Below are 21,502 nucleotides of genomic sequence, written 5' to 3' on the forward strand. Positions count from 1 at the left end.
TACAACAACAACAACAACAACTCCACCATAAACATTACCAGAGATATGCAGTAAGAAAAATTCGATTTGTATGGGAGTTGCCGCGGCCCCTTTTCCAATAACCACAATTTTTCTCCATGAGTATGCGAAATTTTTCGCGATATGGAGTATGAAAAATTTGGTTTGTATGGCAGGTGCCACACCCCTCTTTTCCGATAACCACAATTTTTCTGCATCAGTATGCGATTGCTTTCATATAGTATCTCCATACCATGTTCGAGTTCTCTTCCATGTACATTTTTCGGGATATGCAGTATGAAAAATTCGGTTTGTATGGGAGGTGCCACGCCCCCTGCACCTAGCGGCATGAAATATACTTTACATCCGATTCTCATACCTACCATATATACACAAAAAAAATCCATAAAGATCGGTCGAGCCGTTTAGGAGGTGTTCGGCCCCACAAACGCCGTGACACGAGATTTTTATATATTAGAATATAAAAAACAACGATAAAACATTTCGACATTTATTTAAAATGGCATTGAGTTCGCAAAAACTTTTACAAAGCACAAGCAAGAATCAAATATGTACATTTTTCGAACGCAGATTGAAATATTTTGCTATTTCCGGTGCTGACATTCCATTGATTTCGTTGGCCACTTTATCCGTAGCTCTATTAACAAGATCCCGTTGTTGCAACTCATCGGCGGCGCTAATCATTTGGAATAATGTCTCATTGTCAATATTTAAGAAGTTCTCCTTCCATTTCTCAATATCCCCAGTGACTAATCCATAAGACTCGTCATCACATTTTTCTGCCCATATGATAATGCGACGTAAAATGTTTGATGTTATTTTATTTAACGATATACAGCCTTCCTCATCAGCAAACGTTTTTGCTTCACGAACTATGGGAGCTTTCTCAAATAGTTTGTCGCGTGTCTCCAAAATTTCACCATCCTTGGTGCGAATTTTCAAGTCGGTAAGTGCCATTTCGTAGCACTGGAGTTTGCCTTTGCTGGTGATTATTTGCACACCTTGGTGTAGCTTTAAGCGAACTAAACTGAGGGGATTTCTGTTATTGCAAAATAGTCGTTTGATTGATAATTGTTGGAAACAAGTACATGTATAGGCTTTATCACATACACTTGCATGTCTGCATATATGTACAATGTACATTGTACATACATATGTATGAATATATTTAATGTAATTTTATTGAAAATGTTCTAGTGGCAGAGTCTCTCTTGTGCATAATATTATGTATTATTATGTAATATTAATATTATTATGTATGTAAGTATGTATATAGTTTTCATAAATAAATATTACAAGTAATTTTGAAGCAAAAAACCAAAACCGACTTCAATTCTCATATAAATCGTTAATTTCTTCATGATCCGATTATCGGATTTAAACCAAATTAATATCGGACCACCAGTGAGATAACACCTTTTCTTTAAAAAAGAATTATAGAAATCGGTTAACGTGGTCCAAAGTTATGCGGTAACATACATAAAAAAAATCCGAGGAATTGATAACATTTCTCCTTTTTGTAAATTCGGTTAAAAATAATATGGTTAGCCCTTCTATTGTCATTACCATTATATAGTCTACAATGGATATAACCAACGTATGGTTTATTTGCTGACCAATTTTATAAGTAAATCAAAAAAATAATTTGCAAGATTTGTAAAACTCTTTGAGAAGACCTTAATTTACTGGATTCGTTGCTCCGGATCCAACTTATATAGGAAACCACGTCAGTATAATAGCCAGCAAAACCACAACCCTCACCAAATGATACGATACCTGCCACAATTCCATTACATATTAAAGGACCACTCGAGTCTCCTGAACATGCGTCCCTCTCAAGATCATCGTTATTACCAGCACAAAGCATACCATAAGCAAATTTATTAATTTTTGATTTGCAATAGGATTGGTTCAAAACACACGAAAAAACGTTTGAAATGAAGTGAGCCATTTCAAATCCCGCTGAACCGTTTTCAAATGTTACATATTGAAGTACATTATATGCCCGTTGCTGTCAATTTTTGCACAAAAAATATTGCAATATCAAATTTAAAACTAATATTTCGGTAAGACATTTCAAAATAAACTTAAAAATTATAAAAATGCTTTTGATCAAATTTTTTGAATTGTGTTTTATGTGTGCGTTCAGAAATGCATCAAGCCAAAGAATCAGTCTCTTTTACTTCTAAACTATAACTGATGGAAATGCCTTATTTACGCAACTAAGTTCCATTTAGGCATTTAACCGTGGTTGCGCATATTGGACATTTCCACCAATTATAGTTGAGAAATAAATGCGTATGATGCTTTGGCTTGATGCATTTCTGAACACACCGCTTGATTCATCCATCTAGGGAAAAAAGGGCCCCAACCTCTAAAACTTCCAAGCGAGTGCAAATGTTTTCGAACTGAAATCACATACTCTTCAAACTATTCCAGTTTCGGCAAAATTTATGTGAGTACCCTCATGATGTAATTTCTTCTCCAAGGGAGTGATTTATAATGTACACTAACAATATCAGCAAAGATATAAAAATCGAAGTGACCAAGAAAACAATTGCTGTACAAAATACAAACGAGCGCCTGGGGAGAGTCAATTACATTTATTATGATAAAGTGCTTTAAACCTGGTGAGATTTGGTAAAACCTCTGCTATGTAATTTTAGCCATATAATTTTGATTAAAATTACATACTGCTTTTTAGTTATTTCGTTTATATTTTACATATGTAAATCCATTAAAAGCGCAAGTGTGAGCAGCGAATGCTTATTAATTTTGAGTCAACAATTAACATTTTATTTCTCCTCACACCATTCGTTCTCCTTACGCACCTGTTCTTCTTCGGCTGGTGTAAAATCGTTTTTTATATTGAAAGTTTTACGTATCTCTTCTGGTGTTTTCCCTTTGATCATATTGGCCACAGTCTTGCAAGTAACATCTAATAATCCTTTTATATCCAAGTAATTAGCGGCTAAGATCAATTCGAATAGTGTGCCCTGATCAACTTTTAGAAAATCTGCATCCCAAGAAGAGATATCATCAGTACGCTTTTCTTTGTTTTCGTCATCTTCGGTTGGTTGTGGATCATCTTTGTGATAAGTTGCCCAGGTAAGTACTTTACGTAGTATGGCAGAATTTACATTGGGTAATGGAACAGTAGCATTTTCGCTGTCGTCCATACCACAATCCTCCAACATGGTTTTGATTGTGCCCGAGCATTTTGCTATTTGCACATCGGTCTCAAATTTTTCGTCGTCCGATGATTGCAGTGTGATAGGCATTTTGATTTGCTATTTCTGAAATAAAGAACAAAATATACACGAACATTTAACACATATTCACATATACATATGGATCCAGGTATAAAGAGCTAGAGCTTAAAAGCATTGCGACCAACTCACTTTTGTTAACAAATTTCACCTTCTAAATCTTTTCCCAAAATGAATCGCAGCGTCCTATGCGTGCCCAACTTTTGTATTTTTGATGATCTACAAGCGTTTTGCAATTTTCACCAAATAATACTTTGATTTTCACAAAGAATTTTCTGGGACCACTCTTGTAGCTTCTCAAAATAATTTAACCGAGGAAGATGACAGAGACGCAATAAAATGTATGAAGTGCAGAGTTGCATGTACAAGGTATGCGCACAGTTCAAATGTTACGGTACAATCCAAGGTACATTGAACAGGTAGTATCAGTAGAGCAGCTGATTTGATTTATTTTCAAATTATTTGGTCTCGAAAATGTCAAATATTTTTAATTTTTTCTTACAAAAATTCTGAATTGTTAAAATCCATTTGCATGTGAAACCTTTTTCCATACAAAACAAGCGATTGAATAGCAGCTGTTGGAACGTTCGCCCAACTCAGCAGCACAACCGCTGATTACTGGCCTTTGTAAAGGATGGATCAATGCTTCGAGAAGCAAACAAATTTACTAGGAAAGAAAGTTGCATCAATTTTTATTTTTTCCAATTTCAATTTTTTATTTTTTATATTTTTTTGTATTTCACATGGCACGCTTTGATTTAGAAGAAAAAATTCAGAACAGTTTTTGACACTTTCGATACCAGAAGCAACAACAAAATACACGCAAATGTTGTTTTTGCTCTACTTTAATGTGCCTTGGTACAATCGAAGGATGCCGCTATGAGCTTTGTTTCTTAACAGATAATTATCACTAATATCTGCTGGAAACCCAAACCTTAACCCAAAAAACTAGCAGAAACTAGCAGCTCTGTGTTCTTACGTTCTTCTTTTTTGCTCTCCTGCTTATTTCTGCTAGTAAAATTTTTACTAGCAGAAACCAGCAGCTGTCAAAATGGGTAAACGAAAATAAGCGCCAAATAAAGCACTCCATAATCCCGACTAGACATAATCCAGACAATTTTCAAAAATCCAGACAATACAAAATCCAGACAGGACATAATACAGACATAACAAAATCCCGACCAAATAAAATACAGATAACACATTATTCAGACAAGACAAAATCCCGACAATTCAAAATCCCGACAAGACACAATCCAGACAAAAAAAATTACAATGCGTCCGGAAATAAAATTGATGACTTATGCTTAGATATAAACGGTTACCACTCCACATTTTTTCGCTTTTTCACTGCAAGGAGCCTAACGCTCTCGGCAACCATTTTACCACAAGGACGAAAGCTGCGTATTCTCGTCGATGCAAACTAATTCCAACGGTGAATAACCGGAAAATTGTCAGATCTAGCTCTCGATCCCGGCGCATACAACCGAAAAGACAAAGAAACGGTTTTGCAAACATACAAAGCCGGGAACAATTGGTTCGCCGGGGACAATTGGTTCGCAGTGGACGAAACTAAAGACATGCCACAATATAACACCCTGGACAACCAGGGGATGTCTTCTGATGTCGCTAGAACATCACATCCACAGTAAAGCCGAAATTCTCCCAGTAAGGTGCTACAGTTGTCAGCACTCGAACTTGCTTTATCTGAAGGACCAGGTCCAGCACTACGCACAGAACCCCTGGTACTGGGACTGTACAGACAGGCTATTAACTGTATTTACAAACTCCAGTCAAGTGAATGCCGTCATCAGTGCCAATCACCACCTGTGAACGAGAGTGAGCTTCAACCGCCACGAGTAACCCCAACGGAGGCCCAACTCGCCTACCAACATCGAAAATGAGTGTCCAGCATGTGGAGATTCCCCCCTTGACACCAACCACCTCTTCACATGCTCACTCAATTCAACTCAACTAACATCCCCATCTCCCTCTGGTTATACCTCATCGAAATATCAAATCTCCTGGGCCTACCGTTAGTTAAGCCGGCGGACAATTACGGGCTAAGTAAGCCCTTACAACAATAACAACAACTGTGTCTTATATACATTATTTTTGAGTGAAAACAGAAGACAATCATGACAAAAATCCCGACAAAATATAAAAACAATTAAAAAATCCCGCTATTTTTTAATTATTTTTATATTTTGTCGGGATTTCTTGTCTGGATTGAGCCTTGTCGGAATTATGGCTGCATTTCTTTATTCATTCTGAACGTTTGGAATAAACTTTTTTGTTTATTTATTCTTTAGAACGTTCCTGATGATATGTTGACGTATATTTCAAACGCATGCTGTTTATTCCGGCTGTGAAATGGGATTATCCGGAATGTATAAAGAAACGCAGCCTATGTATGGTCGGGATTGTGTCTTGTCGGGATTATGTATGGTCGGGATTTGGTTGTGTCTGGATAATGTCTTTCGGGATTCTGTATTTGGGTCTTTTGTATATCGGGATTTCATTATACACCCATAAAATTAAGGTAATAAGGAAAAGGATATTCCAGATTCAACATGTATTATGGGTATGTGTAGAAATTTAACAAGCAACAGTCGTTAACATCTGACATTTTAGTTTAGTTTTTTTTATACATAATTCATTAATCGTTTGAAAATAAATGTTTTTGACCTAAATGCGCGTTTGTTTCCATTCTATTCATTATATAAATTATACCAAAATACATGCTAACGTGCTACTGTGCAGTCATCATATGTCCACAGAAATGTTGAAGCGCACGCCCCCGCTCCAAATAATCGAACATGGTTGTAACGACGAGCCGCCCATAATGCATAGCAGGCCATCAAGAGTAGCAGTGTTAGAATTGACAGTACCAGCTGATAGAAGATCGTCATTTTATTGTAGCTGAAAAAGTTTTCCAATAAGGATATTAGAAAGAGAGTTCAGTAAAAAAACAAAGATAAGTATTGTAATTACTTCCATACTTACACAGATATTTTTTTCTGAACATCGCGTATTCGTGACTGATGACCGCATTCGCAACATTTGACATCGTTGAGGGTACGAAAAAGGTCTGCTCTTCGTTTTTCCTTATACTTGCAAAATATATCTCGAATGTCTTCGGATAGCTCCGCTACATCAGACATGCTGATGGGAACCTGGAATTATGTAAATTCCGTTGAAAAAAATAAGAAAACCACCAGCGGCCACAAAAATATATCTGTAAATAATTTCAAATGACAACCGTGCCTATATAAATTTGAAATTACTTCTTCGGGTTGGTATGTTACTTAAAAAGTATTAGTTTCTATAGGGATGAGCATGAACCAAAAAGACAAGATCACGCGGGCAGGAGACTAGCCCGTTAGAATCGCATTAAGGAAAAAAGTTGAACGATTTTGACATTAGCCGTTTATTTACATTTCTTCGTTGTTTACAATTTGGTGGTGGCTTTTTACTGCAATTTTCTTCATTTTCGCTTGTGACAACGTGTGTACACATAAGATAAAGAATAATTTAACACAACGGCATGATTTTTAGAAGAATTTGCATAATAAAAATGATTTTTCATGCGTTCAACAATTTCGCGGTTTTCTCCGTTCTCTTCGTTGTTTACTTCTTACAGCAAAGATGGCGTCGAGATTTCGGCAGCTAGAAAATAACTTTTTTCGTTCTTTCCGTCCCGCGTGATCTTGTGTCTTTCGTTCATGAGGGATGAGAAATTAGTGTATTCATAGTTAATATAAATTCGGCACAGAAATAGTTGCAGTTTTGTGACAATTTTCAATGGAATATCTGTAAAAAAAAAGTGCCTTTGACTTTAGAATCGATTACGAGTATCCCCAATAATTTTGTTAACTATATAGTGAAGTATATAAAAATTAGGGCTATGCGATTAATTGATTACTCAAAATTTTAATTAATCATAAAGTAAATAACTCAGTTATTCGATTAATTAGAAATTATGATTACTCAAAAGTTCAGTTACTCGAGTAATCAAGGTTTTTGATTAACCAAAAAAAAAAAATATTTGAGTTATTTGCTTTATGATTAATCAACATTTTGAGTACAATGAGTAATCAACATTTCAACTCCTTACATATGTATAACGTAGTTAAAGTTCCTTGATACTTTGAAAACAACGTTTCTGTTTTCAAAAATTAAAGCGAAATTTTTTTTCATATACAGAATGTAAAAAAGAAAATAAGCATTTTCCAAAGCAAACTCTTTTAACGACCAAAATTATTATTTTTTGATTAATCATATTTCAAGTAACTCGATTAATCATCGTTTTGAGTAATCAAAATCATGATTACTCGAGTAATTGATTAACCGAATAATTGATTAATCAACTTGCTCGAGTAATCGAATAATCGCACAGCCCTAATAAAAATGGATAAAAAAAAATACCTCTTTCAATTTGTCAACTTTGTGTTAAGAAGTTGCATGCCGATCAATCAAGCTGATGTCAGATAAAACTTTGTGGCTTTGCGTGCCACAATGAACGTCAAGAAAACAATTTTGTATTGTTTTTTTTTTTTACTCGTTAAAATTGCTGTAGATTTTATATATTTAGCATTTAAAATATTAGCAATGTAATTAAATATTATGTCTCTGCATGAAAACTCGAATTTGAACGCAAAAAAATAAATACATATTAAACCGTATGTGCATTTCCATACAATTAATCTTAACTGTCAAAGCGAATCTGTCACGCAAAGCGAAGCAAGCGTTTTATCTGGCGTCAGCTTCACTGTTTTGATTATTTTGAAGACAGTAAATCAGACAGCGATTTGACGTATGCAGACAATAATTTTGACATCTTGTGCAACAAAGAAGAGAAATTCATAACAAAACATCTATAATAAGGAGCGTTCCTTATCTCCCAGAAATAGTCAGAAAAAGTCCGAAGTAGTCAGAATTGAGTCCAAAAAGCGTTGCTTAACTCGAAAATGACAGCAAAAATGAGAGAGCAACACTCAGTGAGAGTGACTCTCATCAGTCCGAAGTAGTCAGATTTAGTCAGAAGAATTTTTTCTGGCAAAATCCTGAAAGGTGTCAAACTCAACTAAATTTAAATTTAAATTTAAATTAAAGAATACGCAAAAAGTGAGAATAATCCAAAAAGGGAAAAAAGGGAATTGAAATTGGAAGGAGGCAAAAAATAATTAATATAGTAAGTGTTTATTGAGCTTGTGCTTGTGTGAATGTGTTTGTACATACATTTCCATTCTTATTTGACGTTAGTTTTGTTGTTGCAATTCTTTGGACTAAAAATTTGGTTTTTTGCGTTCCTTTACTTTTTCTGTTATTCTCTTTTAGTGAGCGCATTTTGCTTACGCTCTGGCATTTTGACACTTTTCAGATTTTAGTCCAAAAAGATAAGGAATGAACCTATAGCTAACGAGACGCAGATGTGTATGTAACTTTGTTTTTATAATTTTTTAATTTTTAGCTTGAATAACTCGCACGATATGCGTATTATAATACAACGTTCACGTCCGACAATTTCCTCAAAATGAATTGTCATAACTATTTTCAGTGCGCTTACACCACGCAAACAATTATCAGAGTTTTTCACAACTAATACGTATTTCTTTATTATCTTGATAGCATTTGGGGTGTTCACAGTTCGTTCCAAATTGTGTCTGAAAATGTAGACGTTTACATTTTGAGACATCTTTAGCATCAAACTGTGAGCAGCCCTTTCTAGCAGTCGTCGCAAAATCGTCTCAAAACCTTGCTGGTGTTGCCAGACATTTCTTCTTTGCGTGCATTTTTTATATGTCGCCTTTCGATTTTGTTTCTGAAAAATTGTAATTATTTAACTTAATTACCGATTCCTAATATTTGTTATTTCTTTTCCTTGATTTGTTTCTTTTCATCGGAAATTGCGCTCAAATTAAATGCAGATACAGAAAACGTGCCCAATAAATAAAAAAAAATGTGATTAGTATTGCCATAATGCAACCCTGCTGCGAGGTTGCAAAATGTAGACGCGTAAAAAACATACCTTTGAGTGTGACAAAATGTAGACGGCGTCGTTTTGAGATACTATTTGGAACGAACTGTGAACACCCCAATTGACAAATGTCATGGTGTAATAATAACAAGGTGTTGTCAGTAGCTTAACCTCACTTTTTCGGCAGAACTATTCCGGTCACGCATTTTAAGGTATTAGAAAAGATACTAATTATTTACTACTTTTAATCCGTTTGTGCATACTATTTCAAATTAAATGTAGAAAAATGTATAATTACAGGCTTATAAGCCTGAAAATATGTTTGTATCATCAGCTCCACACAGCATGGACATATATTGTAACTTATAAAAAAGTAAAGGCCGCAAAGTAAAGCAATTTCCTATAAGACTGTAAATGATTTTTTAAATAGATTAAAACACATAAATATCGATAATATAAGCGGAATCGTAATTTAACCATACTGCCGCTCTATTCTAGTGGATCAGTAGTCCATTTGGCTCGATATTATGACAATGCAGCAAAAGATATTTAATATAAAAAAATCGCCTTTCCGTACGATTTTTGTGTACGTCTTTTTCCACTGATTACCACGATATCTCTTATATTTTATATTTTAAGGACACAAATTATACAAATCCAGCAGTTTTAAATATAAATATCGTTCTGAAAACACCAAGTTCTATAAAAATCTCGATAAAACGAAATAATAAAATGGGTATTTTAGATACTATTTCCCAACGAATAATAGTATAAAAATTTTGATCGGCAGCACTGAAAATAAGCATGCCGATCTTGTCAAAATTACAACAAACACGTCGCCACTGACAACACCTTGTTATTATTCCACCATCGTCTAATGTAAACACGCCGTTATATCAACGAAAAATATCGAACGTGTGTCCCAACTGGCTATGACAAGCACAAGCTTTTATTTTATAATTTTTTTGCACAACATGTAACAAATCCGGTCTTTTGGCTTAAGAAACCCATTCTTACCACCTATAATTATATAATTAAAAACTAAAAACTTCTCCATAAAAAAATCCTATTCACATTTGTTCAAGTTACAGCTAACAGTTGGGAGATTTTGTAATCCGCAAATTATCTTGTCAAAGGGATTGTTTTTTGTTTATCGTAATTTTCTTCAAAATTAGAAATGGTAGTTTCATTGTCAATTTATTGCACCATATTGGTGTCGCGCTATGAAAGACTACTTGCGTAGACTAAGGTTATGGCAGCAAATAATTTTTACTTTCGGAACGAGGCTCTATCGTCGCGAAGACGAACGAGGACAACTACAACGAGCGCAAAGACGCTGTAAGAATTTTTGTGGTTTCTGTTTCGTTTTTTATTCGGTGCAAAGTGAATGCGAATTCAAAATTTATTTTTTAATTTTTATTTTTTGCTGCAATATATGAGCTTATCTTTTTAAAAGCAAAAGTGCTTACGAAAAGTGAGTTTTTCGTGAGAGTTTAATGGCGTGAGGGAACGAAAACGAAAACAAAGAAGTCGAAGAAACTTCTGTGCGCGAGCGCTTGCTCCGAGTAGCTGGCTAGCACGGTCAGCCAGACAGCAGTCGGAAAAATTAAAACGGAAGGAACAACTTGCCGAAAAAATCAAGTTCAATCGCACTGGGATTTATATAAATTTTTTCAAATCTATGGAAGTTGGATTGTCGGAGGAGTATAAATTGGTAAATAACTACAACAGGCATACATTAAACCCTAATTATTTTTTTTCGTTCTTAAGGATGGTTGGTTTTTTTTTTTCTTGGATTTTGTCAATTTCGCTGTTGACGCTGGCTGGTCAGTTTTTCCAGCTATGCCTTGATAGTATCGGTTTATCTCACTTGCACCAATGCAGATAGAATGTATAGGCCTTAGAAGTGATAATTCCCTTTGTCTTCAGGAGTACACATATTGCGAGTGCTTAGTGAAGTAGATCGAACGAACGGCATCGGTATAAAGTTAAGCATTCGGTAAAAAGGAAAAAAGCTCAATCAATGTTTTAAGCTTAAAATATAGTTCGTCAATTAATAATTAGTATTCAGCAACTTTGTTAAAAAGAAGCCCAACATTCGGATTGTTTATGTGATTCAATGTATTAAATGACATATAAGCATGGGTGATGGCGACGGTCGGCTTCGACAGCTGATGCGAAGTCGCAGCAGCGCTGCTAAAGTATCAACACACTACAGCTTATGTGGGTAGAATAGTCATTTCGTTCGCACCTGCAGCTGAATACAAGTGTGCAAGTTGGCCCTTTTTGCCTAGAGCGGCCAATACGCAGTTACCACTGTTTGCTTGTCGAAAGATCAAACAGGAATGTTAAAATTTTACTGAACTAAAACAGTTGGCCAAATAATGGCATAAAATAAATTGCATGATTTTATGGATTGAATTTGGCTGATGGATTCTATTTTTTAATTAATGTGCAAGCGGTCATTATATCACGAGAAAGAGATGTTACCCAAATTGTATGATTCTTTTTGTGAAAAATTTTAATTTGCGTTAATTTTAGAAAAACCCTTCCAAATACTTTGTTTTTCGTAGATGTGGAAAATCAAATTTATTTCCAATCAAAACAGTTCTCGTGTCTATTTAAATTATACATTCATGGTAGTTGATAATTCAATGATTGTCATCCAATTAAATTTTGATTTGCGTGAAAAACATAAACATTTTCATTCACATGTATGTACATTCATGCATATGTATGCATACAGTATTGACCATATCTATAGCACCCCCATTTCAAAATGATATTGTTTGCCACTTATATTTAATTTTTTATTTTTAAGAATTTTCATTTAGAATACAGTTCATTCTCTAACAAACACATATAAACCCAAGTTTTAAAATTTGTAAAAGACATTAAAATAATGCAACGAATTTTCGCTTCTGTATAACGAATAAACTGTCGGAAAAACATCCAAAAAAATCAACGGTAATTTTTAGTCACTTGAAACTTGCACATTATTAGACTAAAATTGAATGGGCTATAAAACTGTGTACTCCAAAAAATTCTAGCGCTTCTGAGAAAAAAGTTTAAAAATTTGGGTGAAAATTTGTGGCATTTTTAACCGACTTCACAAAAAGGGGAAAGGTTATCAATTCGTCGGAATATTTTTTTTTTTTTTGTATGTGGCCGCATAACTTTGGACCACGTTTACCGCTTTCGATAATCGGATCATGAAGAAATTAATGATAATCTTAAATTTTTATATGAGAATTGAAGTCGGTTTTGTTTTTTGCTTAAAAATTACTTGTTTTGTAGTCTTTTACGAAAGTTTTAAACTTTGGTTTATATGAGTTTTGTTAGAGAATGAACTGTAATGAATTGAAAATTCCTAAAAATCAATAAACATGAGTTGCAAAAAATATCACTTTGAAATGGGGGTGCTACTGTATTGGCCAATACTGTATATCTATGTATGTACATATGCACATCTGATTGTCTTATTTTTTACAGTGACTGTTACCTGTTAAGCAGGTGCGGTAGCATCAGTGGTAGTTACAGCAACAGTGAAAACATTATGGTTGTTGGTTCGAGTCATCAACGGCGTGGTGGTGGTGATACGGTTATCAATAGCAAATACTCGAATTCATCGACATCCACTGTTTCTTCCTCCACCTCCAATCAAAGTACGTCCGGTTGCCATCATTCTTTACACAACGGCACAGATCAAACTATCTCTGGTAAATCACATTCGATGTCTTCACATGGCAGTAGCGGATGTAGTAACAGTTCGAATGGCCATTCCCACCATCAAAATTCATATAACGGACATACCAATGGTTATCATTTAGGAAATGGTAATGGCAGTACGAATGGTACTGCCAGTAACAGCGTTAGTCGACTCTCGCAGTCGACGGGAATGACCCCCAAAGAATTGTCGGAGAATGATGATCTGGCAACTTCATTGATTTTGGATCCTCATCTGGGGTTTCAGACGCACAAAATGAACATACGCTATCGTCCGCTCAAAGTGGATAGAGCTCAGTTGAAGATAGTGGTAGATGACTTCATTGCAACTCAAAATTACGATGTGGCAGTGAAGAAAATTTTCAGTGGGCCATGGATTCCTCGAAGCTTCAAAAGTAAAAACAAAATAGCCTTCAAGCGCCTTCATGATCATGTAAGTTCGTTTTATAGATTTATTATTTTGTGCTAAATAAAGGTGATACAATTCCAATCATGGCCGCTATATTTGTTTTTGAATTCTTTATAGATTATACGTTATTTGCGTGTATTCGATAAGGACAGTGGTTTTGTTATTGAGGCCTGCTATCGTTACTCACTTGAGGGTCAAAAGGGAGCTAAAATTAGTTCAACAAAGCGATGGTCAAAGAATGATAAAATCGAATGCCTTGTGGGCTGCATTGCGGAGCTATCCGAAGCTGAGGAGGCTGCTTTACTACATACAGGAAAAAATGATTTCTCCGTAATGTACAGCTGTAGGAAAAACTGTGCGCAACTGTGGCTTGGTCCAGCTGCGTATATAAACCATGACTGCCGGGCTAATTGTAAATTTGTTGCCACTGGGCGGGATACAGCATGCGTTAAAGTATTGCGCGATATTGAGGTTGGAGAAGAAATTACTTGTTTCTATGGGGAGGATTTCTTTGGCGATGGCAACTGCTATTGTGAATGCGAAACATGCGAACGACGTGGCACCGGAGCGTTTGCCGGGAAAGTAATAAAAGGAAATGTTAGCAGTGATGCTAATGCTCTTGCGATGGGCTTAAGTGGATCATGTGTGATCGGTATAAATACCCAGGATCCAAATGCCAGCGGCGGCTACCGCCTACGTGAAACTGATAATCGTATTAATCGTATCAAAAGTAGGGCTAACTCTACGAGTTCAATGAACGTAGACAATAGCGCTTGTACAAGTGCCCCATCAGCATTGATTGAAACATCAGCCGGTGTTCAGGTCAAGAAATTAGAAGGCGGATCGTTGGACAGCGATAATGTTAATATTGAAAGTATGAAAAAACAACAGCCAACTGTGGTTGTGACACCACTGACCATGAAGGAACTGCGTCAAAAGGGTATGACTAAGTACGACGCCGAAATGATCATGGCCAATACCTACCAGCGTCATCATCATCACCATCATCAATCCCATAACCAAATTCTGCATCAAGATCCATGTGGAAAACAATCGGTTGACGGAAGTACTGCAACCAAAACAGGTGGCAACGGCTTTAACGTTGGCCGAGAGTCGTTGCGCAAATCAGCACGTGTTAACAGTACGAGTAGTACAATTTCTTCCGGTTCGGCAGAAGAACAGCCTGTCAGCGTTACAACTGCGCTTGCCCGTAATAGCAGCAGCGGCGGAGCCGCAGCAAAGGCGCATGCAACTACAGCCGCCGAACCAGGGTTTAGTGCTGCTGCGAGCATTTCACGAAGGCCATTGAGAAAAGGAGCTGGAAATGGTGTACCGAAAATCAACACCATCAATAATAAAACTGGCTACGTGACTCGTAGTAGTGGCAGACAAACGCGTTCGACAGCAATTGCGCGTTTGGAGGAGGCAGATAGTTTGGACCAACAGGAAATAACAGGTTTAAATGCGGCAGATCGCCCGATGGAGAATGAGAATGATGAAGTCAGAGATGAAAAGAGAACTGTAAATAATCGCAAGGACGAACAGAACACACTTGCAATAGTTGCAACGAAAACTAACGATCGCCAGCGACACGACAAACCAACACGCACGCGCAACGGACTGACTCGTGTGACGGCGTCCTTGGGTAATAACATCGGTGGACGCGTTTTACGAAATCATCACCAACATCACTCAACTACACATCATAATGATGAAGTAGAATCACACACAGGCGTGGACGCGAAAGCAACTGCCACTGATACCCAAACGAATCGTAATAATTATAATAGTAACAATAGTTGTAATAATAGTGTTAGCTTAAGTAGTATTTGTAGTACTAGTAGTAATTGTAGTAGCGGAACAGATTCCAATCAGTTGGTGGGTGGGATTGGTGATAGATTGCCGGCTGGTATGCACTATCCAACAACAGCAGCAATGCAGAAGCCTGGCAGCTTGCTTGCAAATGTTACAGTTACTGACAATGGCGAAACTTTTGATGTTAGTAGCGCAAGCTGTGTGCATGAAAAGAATAATATTACGCCGAGTTATCGCAAGAACTTAATGGGATCCTTTGAAGAAGCGTCTTTGGGAGCACCATGTATGCAATTGACAGAGCCTTCTAATTCGCGGGATGTGTCCCAAACTCAATTACAGCGCTCAACTCGTCGAAACCAGCTTCGCTGCGTCATTAAATCGACTTCGATGACAATGTCTATGAGTGATAATGGACCGCGTAAAAGGCGATCATCTCAGGGGATTGAACAGAAAATTTACGATAACGCCAATTGTAACGGAAAAGGTGCATTCGACAAGGGTGTGGGTGGCAAAGCTGAAACATTCAATCAAGACTGTGCGCCTGTGCTTCCACCCACTGCCATGGAAACGCTGTTGAAGACACCGGAGCGACGTTTGAAGCTTACGCTTCGAATGAAACGCTCCCCTATACTCGACGAAGTTATCGAATCTGGCACAAGCCTGAGTGATGAAAGCAGCAGTTTTAATGGCTCATTCAGTCGCGCATCATCGCATTCCACCGAACCGGTGGAATATGAGATTTTACGAATGGAGGGCATTTCAGAAAATGGCGTCGACTACGACAGTATTCCGTTAAAACGCAAAAAACGACACAAAAGCAAGGATCATCATCACCACCATCGGCATCGCAGTCGCCACCATCAACATCGCCGCTTTAATGCGGATATATGTAATTCCCAGGAATTGAGTTCTATGGCCGCGGACTTGGCGACAACGCCCCCAGGCGCACCGGCTGCGCAGTCTAGTCCCCGCGCTGTGTTGCCAACGTCAACGACAAGAATTGGGGGGATTGGTGTGCAAACGCCTCAGAAAAAACGACTTCGTTTGATATTTGGTAATGAGACGCACACCATTGACATTCCAGCGCTTAGTGTGAACGATAGCCTTAATAATACAACTTTTGACACAAGTGGAAGTAGCGCCGAGTATGATAACGAAACGGCTGATGTGAGTGATTCGATTGAGTCCAACACCACTATTTCGGCCGCAGTAACTCCAACCACAAGTACTGGTGTCAGCGCCAATACAAGCATAAGCACACGTGCGAATGCTTCATTGCTGGCAAATACCTCGTTTTCCACATCCTCAACAGCACCCACTGAGGCGGCCGTTTCACCGCAATCCAATTCCAATTTGAGTGCGTGTTCATCCTCAAATTCAGCCTACGTCTCGGCCGGTTCCACAGCATCTGCTTCGACGTCGATGCCGTTGCCGTTGCGTGCAGGTCACGATCGGCAGGAACTCACAGTGCCCACAGCAGCTGCTATACCACCATCCACAATCACATCAGCTCCTGCATTCACCGCTGTCACAACGACAGCCTCCGAAAATATTGCTGGCACATCAGTGGCGTCGAATACAGTCGTAGCTCCGCCATTGCTGCAACATAAACCATTTACGCTTATGCAGCATCAACAACTACAAACACCTTCAGCTCCTGCGGCCGTGGCACATCCCAACTTCAGCGCTTATTTGCAACACCCGCTTGGCGGTGCCACCAGTATAGCAGGCATTTCAAAGCCTTCAGCTACAAGCGTGCCAGTTGGCATTGGCGGAAGCAGCAATATTAACGGTGTTACAGCAGCGCTTGCACCCCCTTTGTTTCTTTCGCAGGCGAGCGTACCAAAACATACTTTTGGGTCATGCGCTCTTCTACCGCCTCCTACTTTTGCGCGCAATCTGACCGTTAGTGGTCATATGTTGCCAATGGGCGGCAGTTTAACCGCTACACACAATGCTGTATCGTCCAATGCATCGCTTTGTGCGCTGAATGCACATGTCAGTACAACGACACCTTTGGCGGTTGGAACAACAACAGCAATGTCTAGCATCGGTTCGATAGGTGGTGCCGGCTGCAGTAGCACTGTAATGGCCAAAAAGGGGAATGATCTTATGAATTGACGTTCATTTTTTGACATTGCACATTGCACATTGCACTGCTCATCGAGGTTTTCTGCTGCTGCTGCTGCTGAAGTTGTGGCTGTGTTCTTGGCTGAATTGTGCCAAGAAAGTTAGGCGCGTTTCCGGGCGATATATCGTTTAATATGTTCTTGCAATAATTTATTGAAAAATGAGTGTAGTTTGTTTCTCTATGAATGTCTGTTTGTTGTAAAATATCTTCTTAAAAGCATTTTAAATTTAACGCAGCGGCAAATGATCAAGACCTGACATAGGTGTAAAGTTATGGTGGAAAGTCGGGCAGATAGGTATGGGTTACATTACACATATGTTCATTAGGTATTCAAATATTTAGCGATTCACCTGGTAGGCATAGAAGTTAAATGTTACAAGTACGCTAATTCGCTTCTTGGTTTCTGTATTTCAAATACATTTGTGAAATATTTAACAGGCAGGTGAAATGGAGGCTGTAGAGCAGGCATGGATGGCAGTGTAGAGTTTTGTTACTACAAACTAAAATTTTTAGAATGAAAATATGATCATAATTTTAAGGTAAAAGTTTCACGTAAAGTTTTTTAAACACAAAGTTTATATAAATGATGTTTTAAATCGTAATTATTTCCCCAAATAAATTATTGTATATTTTACAAAATTTTAGCCACAAATTTTCATTAGGTATCACTTTAGATTTGCCTTTTTTTGAAATGGGAACTTAGACTGCTGGAACAACACTCCTTCAATGGGTAGATCCTTGTTGTTCCATAGCTTGAAAATTACTATTTAGAACTGTTCCAAATCAAATGTTTTCGCATGACTCAGTTGGGTGTAGATTGCTTCACAGAAAGTGGTGCATCTATAAATTTATTTCTCAATAGGAATTTCGTAGATGTGAGTAGGCTTTTCGGTTTATAAAAAGCTAAACAATTGAATATATTACAACAGGCCACTTGTAGTGCTGCTGAAATTTGTATAGTTTTCTGGGCCGCTATCACATATGCATGTATTTTGTAGGTCTGACCCCGTATTTCTCGGACTTCGTAAGTTCGCTGTAGTACGGCATCAGACCTTGTATGTATGGTGCCTCGCATAGATGATGTTGACCTACTTTCCTTTCTCCTTTTCTCTTTTGTTTTGCAGATGGAAAATGTATACAAAATTTTAAAGAAAAATATCTGAATAATTATAAAAATGAATTGAATTGTCGTAGTAGTGCGCCGATTAATAGTTTTTTAGCAAATTGTCAACATAATTTCGACAACAAAAACAACTACAAGTACGGCTTTATAGGTCAATGCAGCAACTATAATAAGCAGAGTAATACTGCCGAATATGAGAACAGCCCGAAAGGTCAGCATACACTTTTTAGTAACCTCTCCAATAATATGAACAACAATGTTTGTAACAGTAATAATAATTTGTACATGAACAATGAAATAATGCAAAAGTGTAGCAGAAGAGTAACAAAGACCACAACAACAAATAATAGCAGCAAGAATCCTAACAATAACAGTAATTCAAGTAATTTAATGGTTAAGAAATTAAGAATAGAAATCAATCGAATTCAAATCATGTACCGCTAAATTGAAGAATTGCTTAAGATTAAAAAAAAAAATGTAAATGCTAAAACTTCGGTTGGAGCAATGCCGGCTGAGAAAGCCGTAAAAAATTCACTGACTGACAGTGCAATATTCAATTGCTAATGTTGAGTTGAAGCCCATGTGAACATGAATAAGAATTGTAAGAAAAATCTTAGATATGTACATACATATAATATGTAAAATCAAATAAATATACTGTAGCTAAAACATTTGTAATAAAATTCGGTTGTAAAGCAGAATTTAACTTGTAAAATGAATAAAATGGGAGTAACGAGCGATTGTAGAAAAAAAAAACTGAAAAAAGTTATGCAAAATAAGATATTTAAATACGCTACAAAAAGTGCACATTGCAACGTATAGCATCTTGGCAAATATAAATAAAAAAAATACACAGAAGAATTGAATTTTTTGCTGGATAAAAAGCTTAAGAATTAAAAAAAGTCTGTTTTCTCAAACGCATTAATGCAAAGTCCCAGTCTCTTTTATATCTTAACCACAGGAGCTAACAGTCTCTGATTTGCACTACTTTATCAAAAATAGGCAATTTTTGGTTGCAAATATTAGATGTTACTACATGCCATGATTTAGGAATAAAATAGGCGGATGCTTTGCATTCATACGTTTAAGAGGACAGCCGACATATGTATGTAATTATTGCTGCGAATAACAATTTTGAATCAAGGCCCCTTGAGTGGCAAAACTAAACGAAAAATAGAAACAAAAAACTAAGCTGTTTATATACATACATATATAAAATATCTTATTCTAAACATTTGAAAAAAGGTACATTTAAATTAATTGTGAAAAATACACTTACCAGAGAAAAATTTGCTGTTATTCGCAATGTTCAATGATTTTGTAAAGACTCGCCATGAAGTGATGCAGTATGAGTTCTAACCCATTCGAAATCTTCGAGCAATTGAGACTTGCGTTTCAAGATTTTCTTGAGACTTATCTAGCGTAAAAAAAAGCTAAACCAAGGTTTACAACCCACAATTCACAGATTATCAAAATTAGCGAAACCCAAACGCGGTGTAAGATATAAAATATGCAAACAGGAAAATTAAATAATATGCAGTTAAATATAAGTTTGCTGCATTGTAAATAAATAAAAAACAAATTGTGTTCTTTCTATAAATTCTAATAAATAAAATAGAAAAAAGAAATTAAAATAACAAATTAAAAACTAATTATAATAAAAACTGATTTAAATACATTAGACCTCTAATAACTTAGAACATTATAATGGTAAATGTAAAATAAAAAATCGTGAAAATAAAATTGAAAAGCACTAAATAAAACAAATGTCGAGTGATAAAATATTAAAACAAACCTAACTTATACATCGCGTTACTCGTTAGTTTGTCCAATTGATTTAACAATGAAATCTTAGTAAAAATTTATAAAAATGCGAAATCATCTGCATTTCAAAAAGAAAAATCTGATTTTAGCAAGTATGCTTAGTTAAATATGTATTTACGCTTGGCCAACATATAATTTAAGTTGATTTTATAATAATAGGTATAATATGTATGCTTGTAAAATATTAAATTGTTTTGTTTTTTTGTTTTTTTTTTGTTTTGTATACATACAAATACGTACCCACATTCATCTCAATTAATTTTAATGCAAAAATAAGAACTTTTATTTTTAACTGCTATTTTAAATGCATTAAATAAAGTTTCATTAAATATTTGTATACATATATTAAAAAAATAAAAATAAAAAAATAAATAAACACAAAAATGAATGTGAATATGTGGTACACGTGGAAGTCAAGTTTGACTATTTGACCAGTGCACAGAATTCAGGGGTAAGTTTGAGTGTACATAAATAAATTCGATCACGCTATATTTGTAGCTGCATTGCACACATCGCACACCTAGGTATAAAGTGGGATCAACTTAAAAAAAAAATAGGACCATCAATGCATACGACTTACCTCCAAAGAATGCAAATATGTTTTTTTTTTGTTTCTGATTATATACGCCAACTAAAAATCTACTGTTGTACTATCTGTATTTGTATTATTTGCGTTGAATCTGTACGATCCACAAGCAGTTATATTTACCGATCTGAATTTTGAGTTAGCTCACTTTAGATCTGGGTGTGCGATATGTGGTTATAAAATTTGAGGAGTGAAGTGCGGGTCTACGGAACCAGATCGATGATCATCTGCAGCAGGAAGTGAGGGCTTCGACTACAAAGATGCCTCTTTTAGTGTGCGAGAGTTTGAAGATGGCACCTAAGAAGCCGGAAAGGCGGCTGTATCTCCGGATGGAGTTTGCTGCTGGTGCTTCCGCCGAGTGCATCCCAGACAAAACTCTGCAGAGCATTGTATTGTAATCTTTTACGGGAAGCAGCTTTAAGTGCAGCGCTTATTTAGCTTGTTTTTACAGTCTACAAATTCCCCATATGTTAAGGAACGCTGCTAGACATACATACTTTGGGCATATATGAAACCTCGGTTGTTACGACAGTTTTTTGAGCGTTGAGGTTTGAAAGTAGAATGGTTGTTTCATGCTAACCGAAATTTTACTTAAAAATATACATAAGTACATGCAATTAC

The 21,502-nt window shown here is 36.5% G+C and overlaps 4 protein-coding genes across 6 annotated transcripts; 1 reads left to right on the forward strand and 3 right to left on the reverse strand.

Annotated features, from left to right (window-relative positions):
• Window positions 1-492: 492 nt before the first annotated feature.
• LOC118733356 (S-phase kinase-associated protein 1-like) lies at window positions 493-1,135 on the reverse strand. Its single transcript, XM_036462725.1, has one exon. It carries the CDS (start codon window positions 973-975, stop codon window positions 562-564), a length of 414 nt encoding a protein of 137 aa, XP_036318618.1. The 5' UTR covers window positions 976-1,135; the 3' UTR covers window positions 493-561.
• A 1,465-nt stretch (window positions 1,136-2,600) lies between these two features.
• On the reverse strand, window positions 2,601-3,628 carry LOC118733357 (S-phase kinase-associated protein 1-like). The gene is made up of 2 exons (XM_036462726.1): window positions 3,420-3,628; window positions 2,601-3,314 (listed from the first exon to the last, which is right to left on the reverse strand). Exon 2 carries the CDS (start codon window positions 3,297-3,299, stop codon window positions 2,814-2,816), a length of 486 nt encoding a protein of 161 aa, XP_036318619.1. The 5' UTR covers window positions 3,300-3,314; window positions 3,420-3,628; the 3' UTR covers window positions 2,601-2,813.
• A 2,081-nt stretch (window positions 3,629-5,709) lies between these two features.
• Window positions 5,710-6,459, reverse strand: LOC118733358. Its single transcript, XM_036462727.1, has 2 exons — window positions 6,294-6,459; window positions 5,710-6,209 (listed from the first exon to the last, which is right to left on the reverse strand). Exons 1-2 carry the CDS (start codon window positions 6,449-6,451, stop codon window positions 6,032-6,034), a joined length of 336 nt encoding a protein of 111 aa, XP_036318620.1. The 5' UTR covers window positions 6,452-6,459; the 3' UTR covers window positions 5,710-6,031.
• A 4,095-nt stretch (window positions 6,460-10,554) lies between these two features.
• Window positions 10,555-18,722, forward strand: LOC118733349 (histone-lysine N-methyltransferase Suv4-20). Of its 3 annotated transcripts, XM_036462714.1 has the most exons (4): window positions 10,555-10,981; window positions 11,038-11,266; window positions 12,760-13,426; window positions 13,520-18,722. In XM_036462714.1, exons 3-4 carry the CDS (start codon window positions 12,824-12,826, stop codon window positions 17,336-17,338), a joined length of 4,422 nt encoding a protein of 1,473 aa, XP_036318607.1. In that variant the 5' UTR covers window positions 10,555-10,981; window positions 11,038-11,266; window positions 12,760-12,823; the 3' UTR covers window positions 17,339-18,722. The 3 variants fall into 3 exon arrangements, with proteins under 3 accessions (XP_036318607.1, XP_036318606.1, XP_036318605.1); XM_036462713.1 differs by lacking the exon at window positions 11,038-11,266; XM_036462712.1 differs by lacking the exons at window positions 10,555-10,981; window positions 11,038-11,266 and adding an exon at window positions 11,275-11,764.
• Window positions 18,723-21,502: the final 2,780 nt, after the last annotated feature.

Source organism: Rhagoletis pomonella, unplaced genomic scaffold (assembly GCF_013731165.1).
Source record: "Rhagoletis pomonella isolate Grant_MI unplaced genomic scaffold, Rhpom_1.0 Rhpom_scaffold_00002, whole genome shotgun sequence".
In the NCBI taxonomy this organism is placed as follows: domain Eukaryota; kingdom Metazoa; phylum Arthropoda; class Insecta; order Diptera; family Tephritidae; genus Rhagoletis; species Rhagoletis pomonella.

What these genes read in the sequence shown, in the direction of transcription:
- LOC118733356 (XM_036462725.1), bottom strand. Translation starts at nt 975, where the DNA reads ATGGCACTTACCGACTTGAAAATTCGCACCAAGGATGGTGAAATTTTG.
- LOC118733357 (XM_036462726.1), bottom strand. Translation starts at nt 3,299, where the DNA reads ATGCCTATCACACTGCAATCATCGGACGACGAAAAATTTGAGACCGAT.
- LOC118733358 (XM_036462727.1), bottom strand. Translation starts at nt 6,451, where the DNA reads ATGTCTGATGTAGCGGAGCTATCCGAAGACATTCGAGATATATTTTGC. An exon ending in GTTCAGAAAAAAATATCTGT is followed by an intron (nt 6,210 to 6,293) that starts GTAAGTATGGAA and finishes AAACTTTTTCAG; the next exon opens with CTACAATAAAATGACGATCT.
- LOC118733349 (XM_036462712.1), top strand. Translation starts at nt 11,718, where the DNA reads ATGTGCAAGCGGTCATTATATCACGAGAAAGAGATGTTACCCAAATT. An exon ending in AAAGAGATGTTACCCAAATT is followed by an intron (nt 11,765 to 12,759) that starts GTATGATTCTTT and finishes TATTTTTTACAG; the next exon opens with TGACTGTTACCTGTTAAGCA. An exon ending in TCAAGCGCCTTCATGATCAT is followed by an intron (nt 13,427 to 13,519) that starts GTAAGTTCGTTT and finishes AATTCTTTATAG; the next exon opens with ATTATACGTTATTTGCGTGT.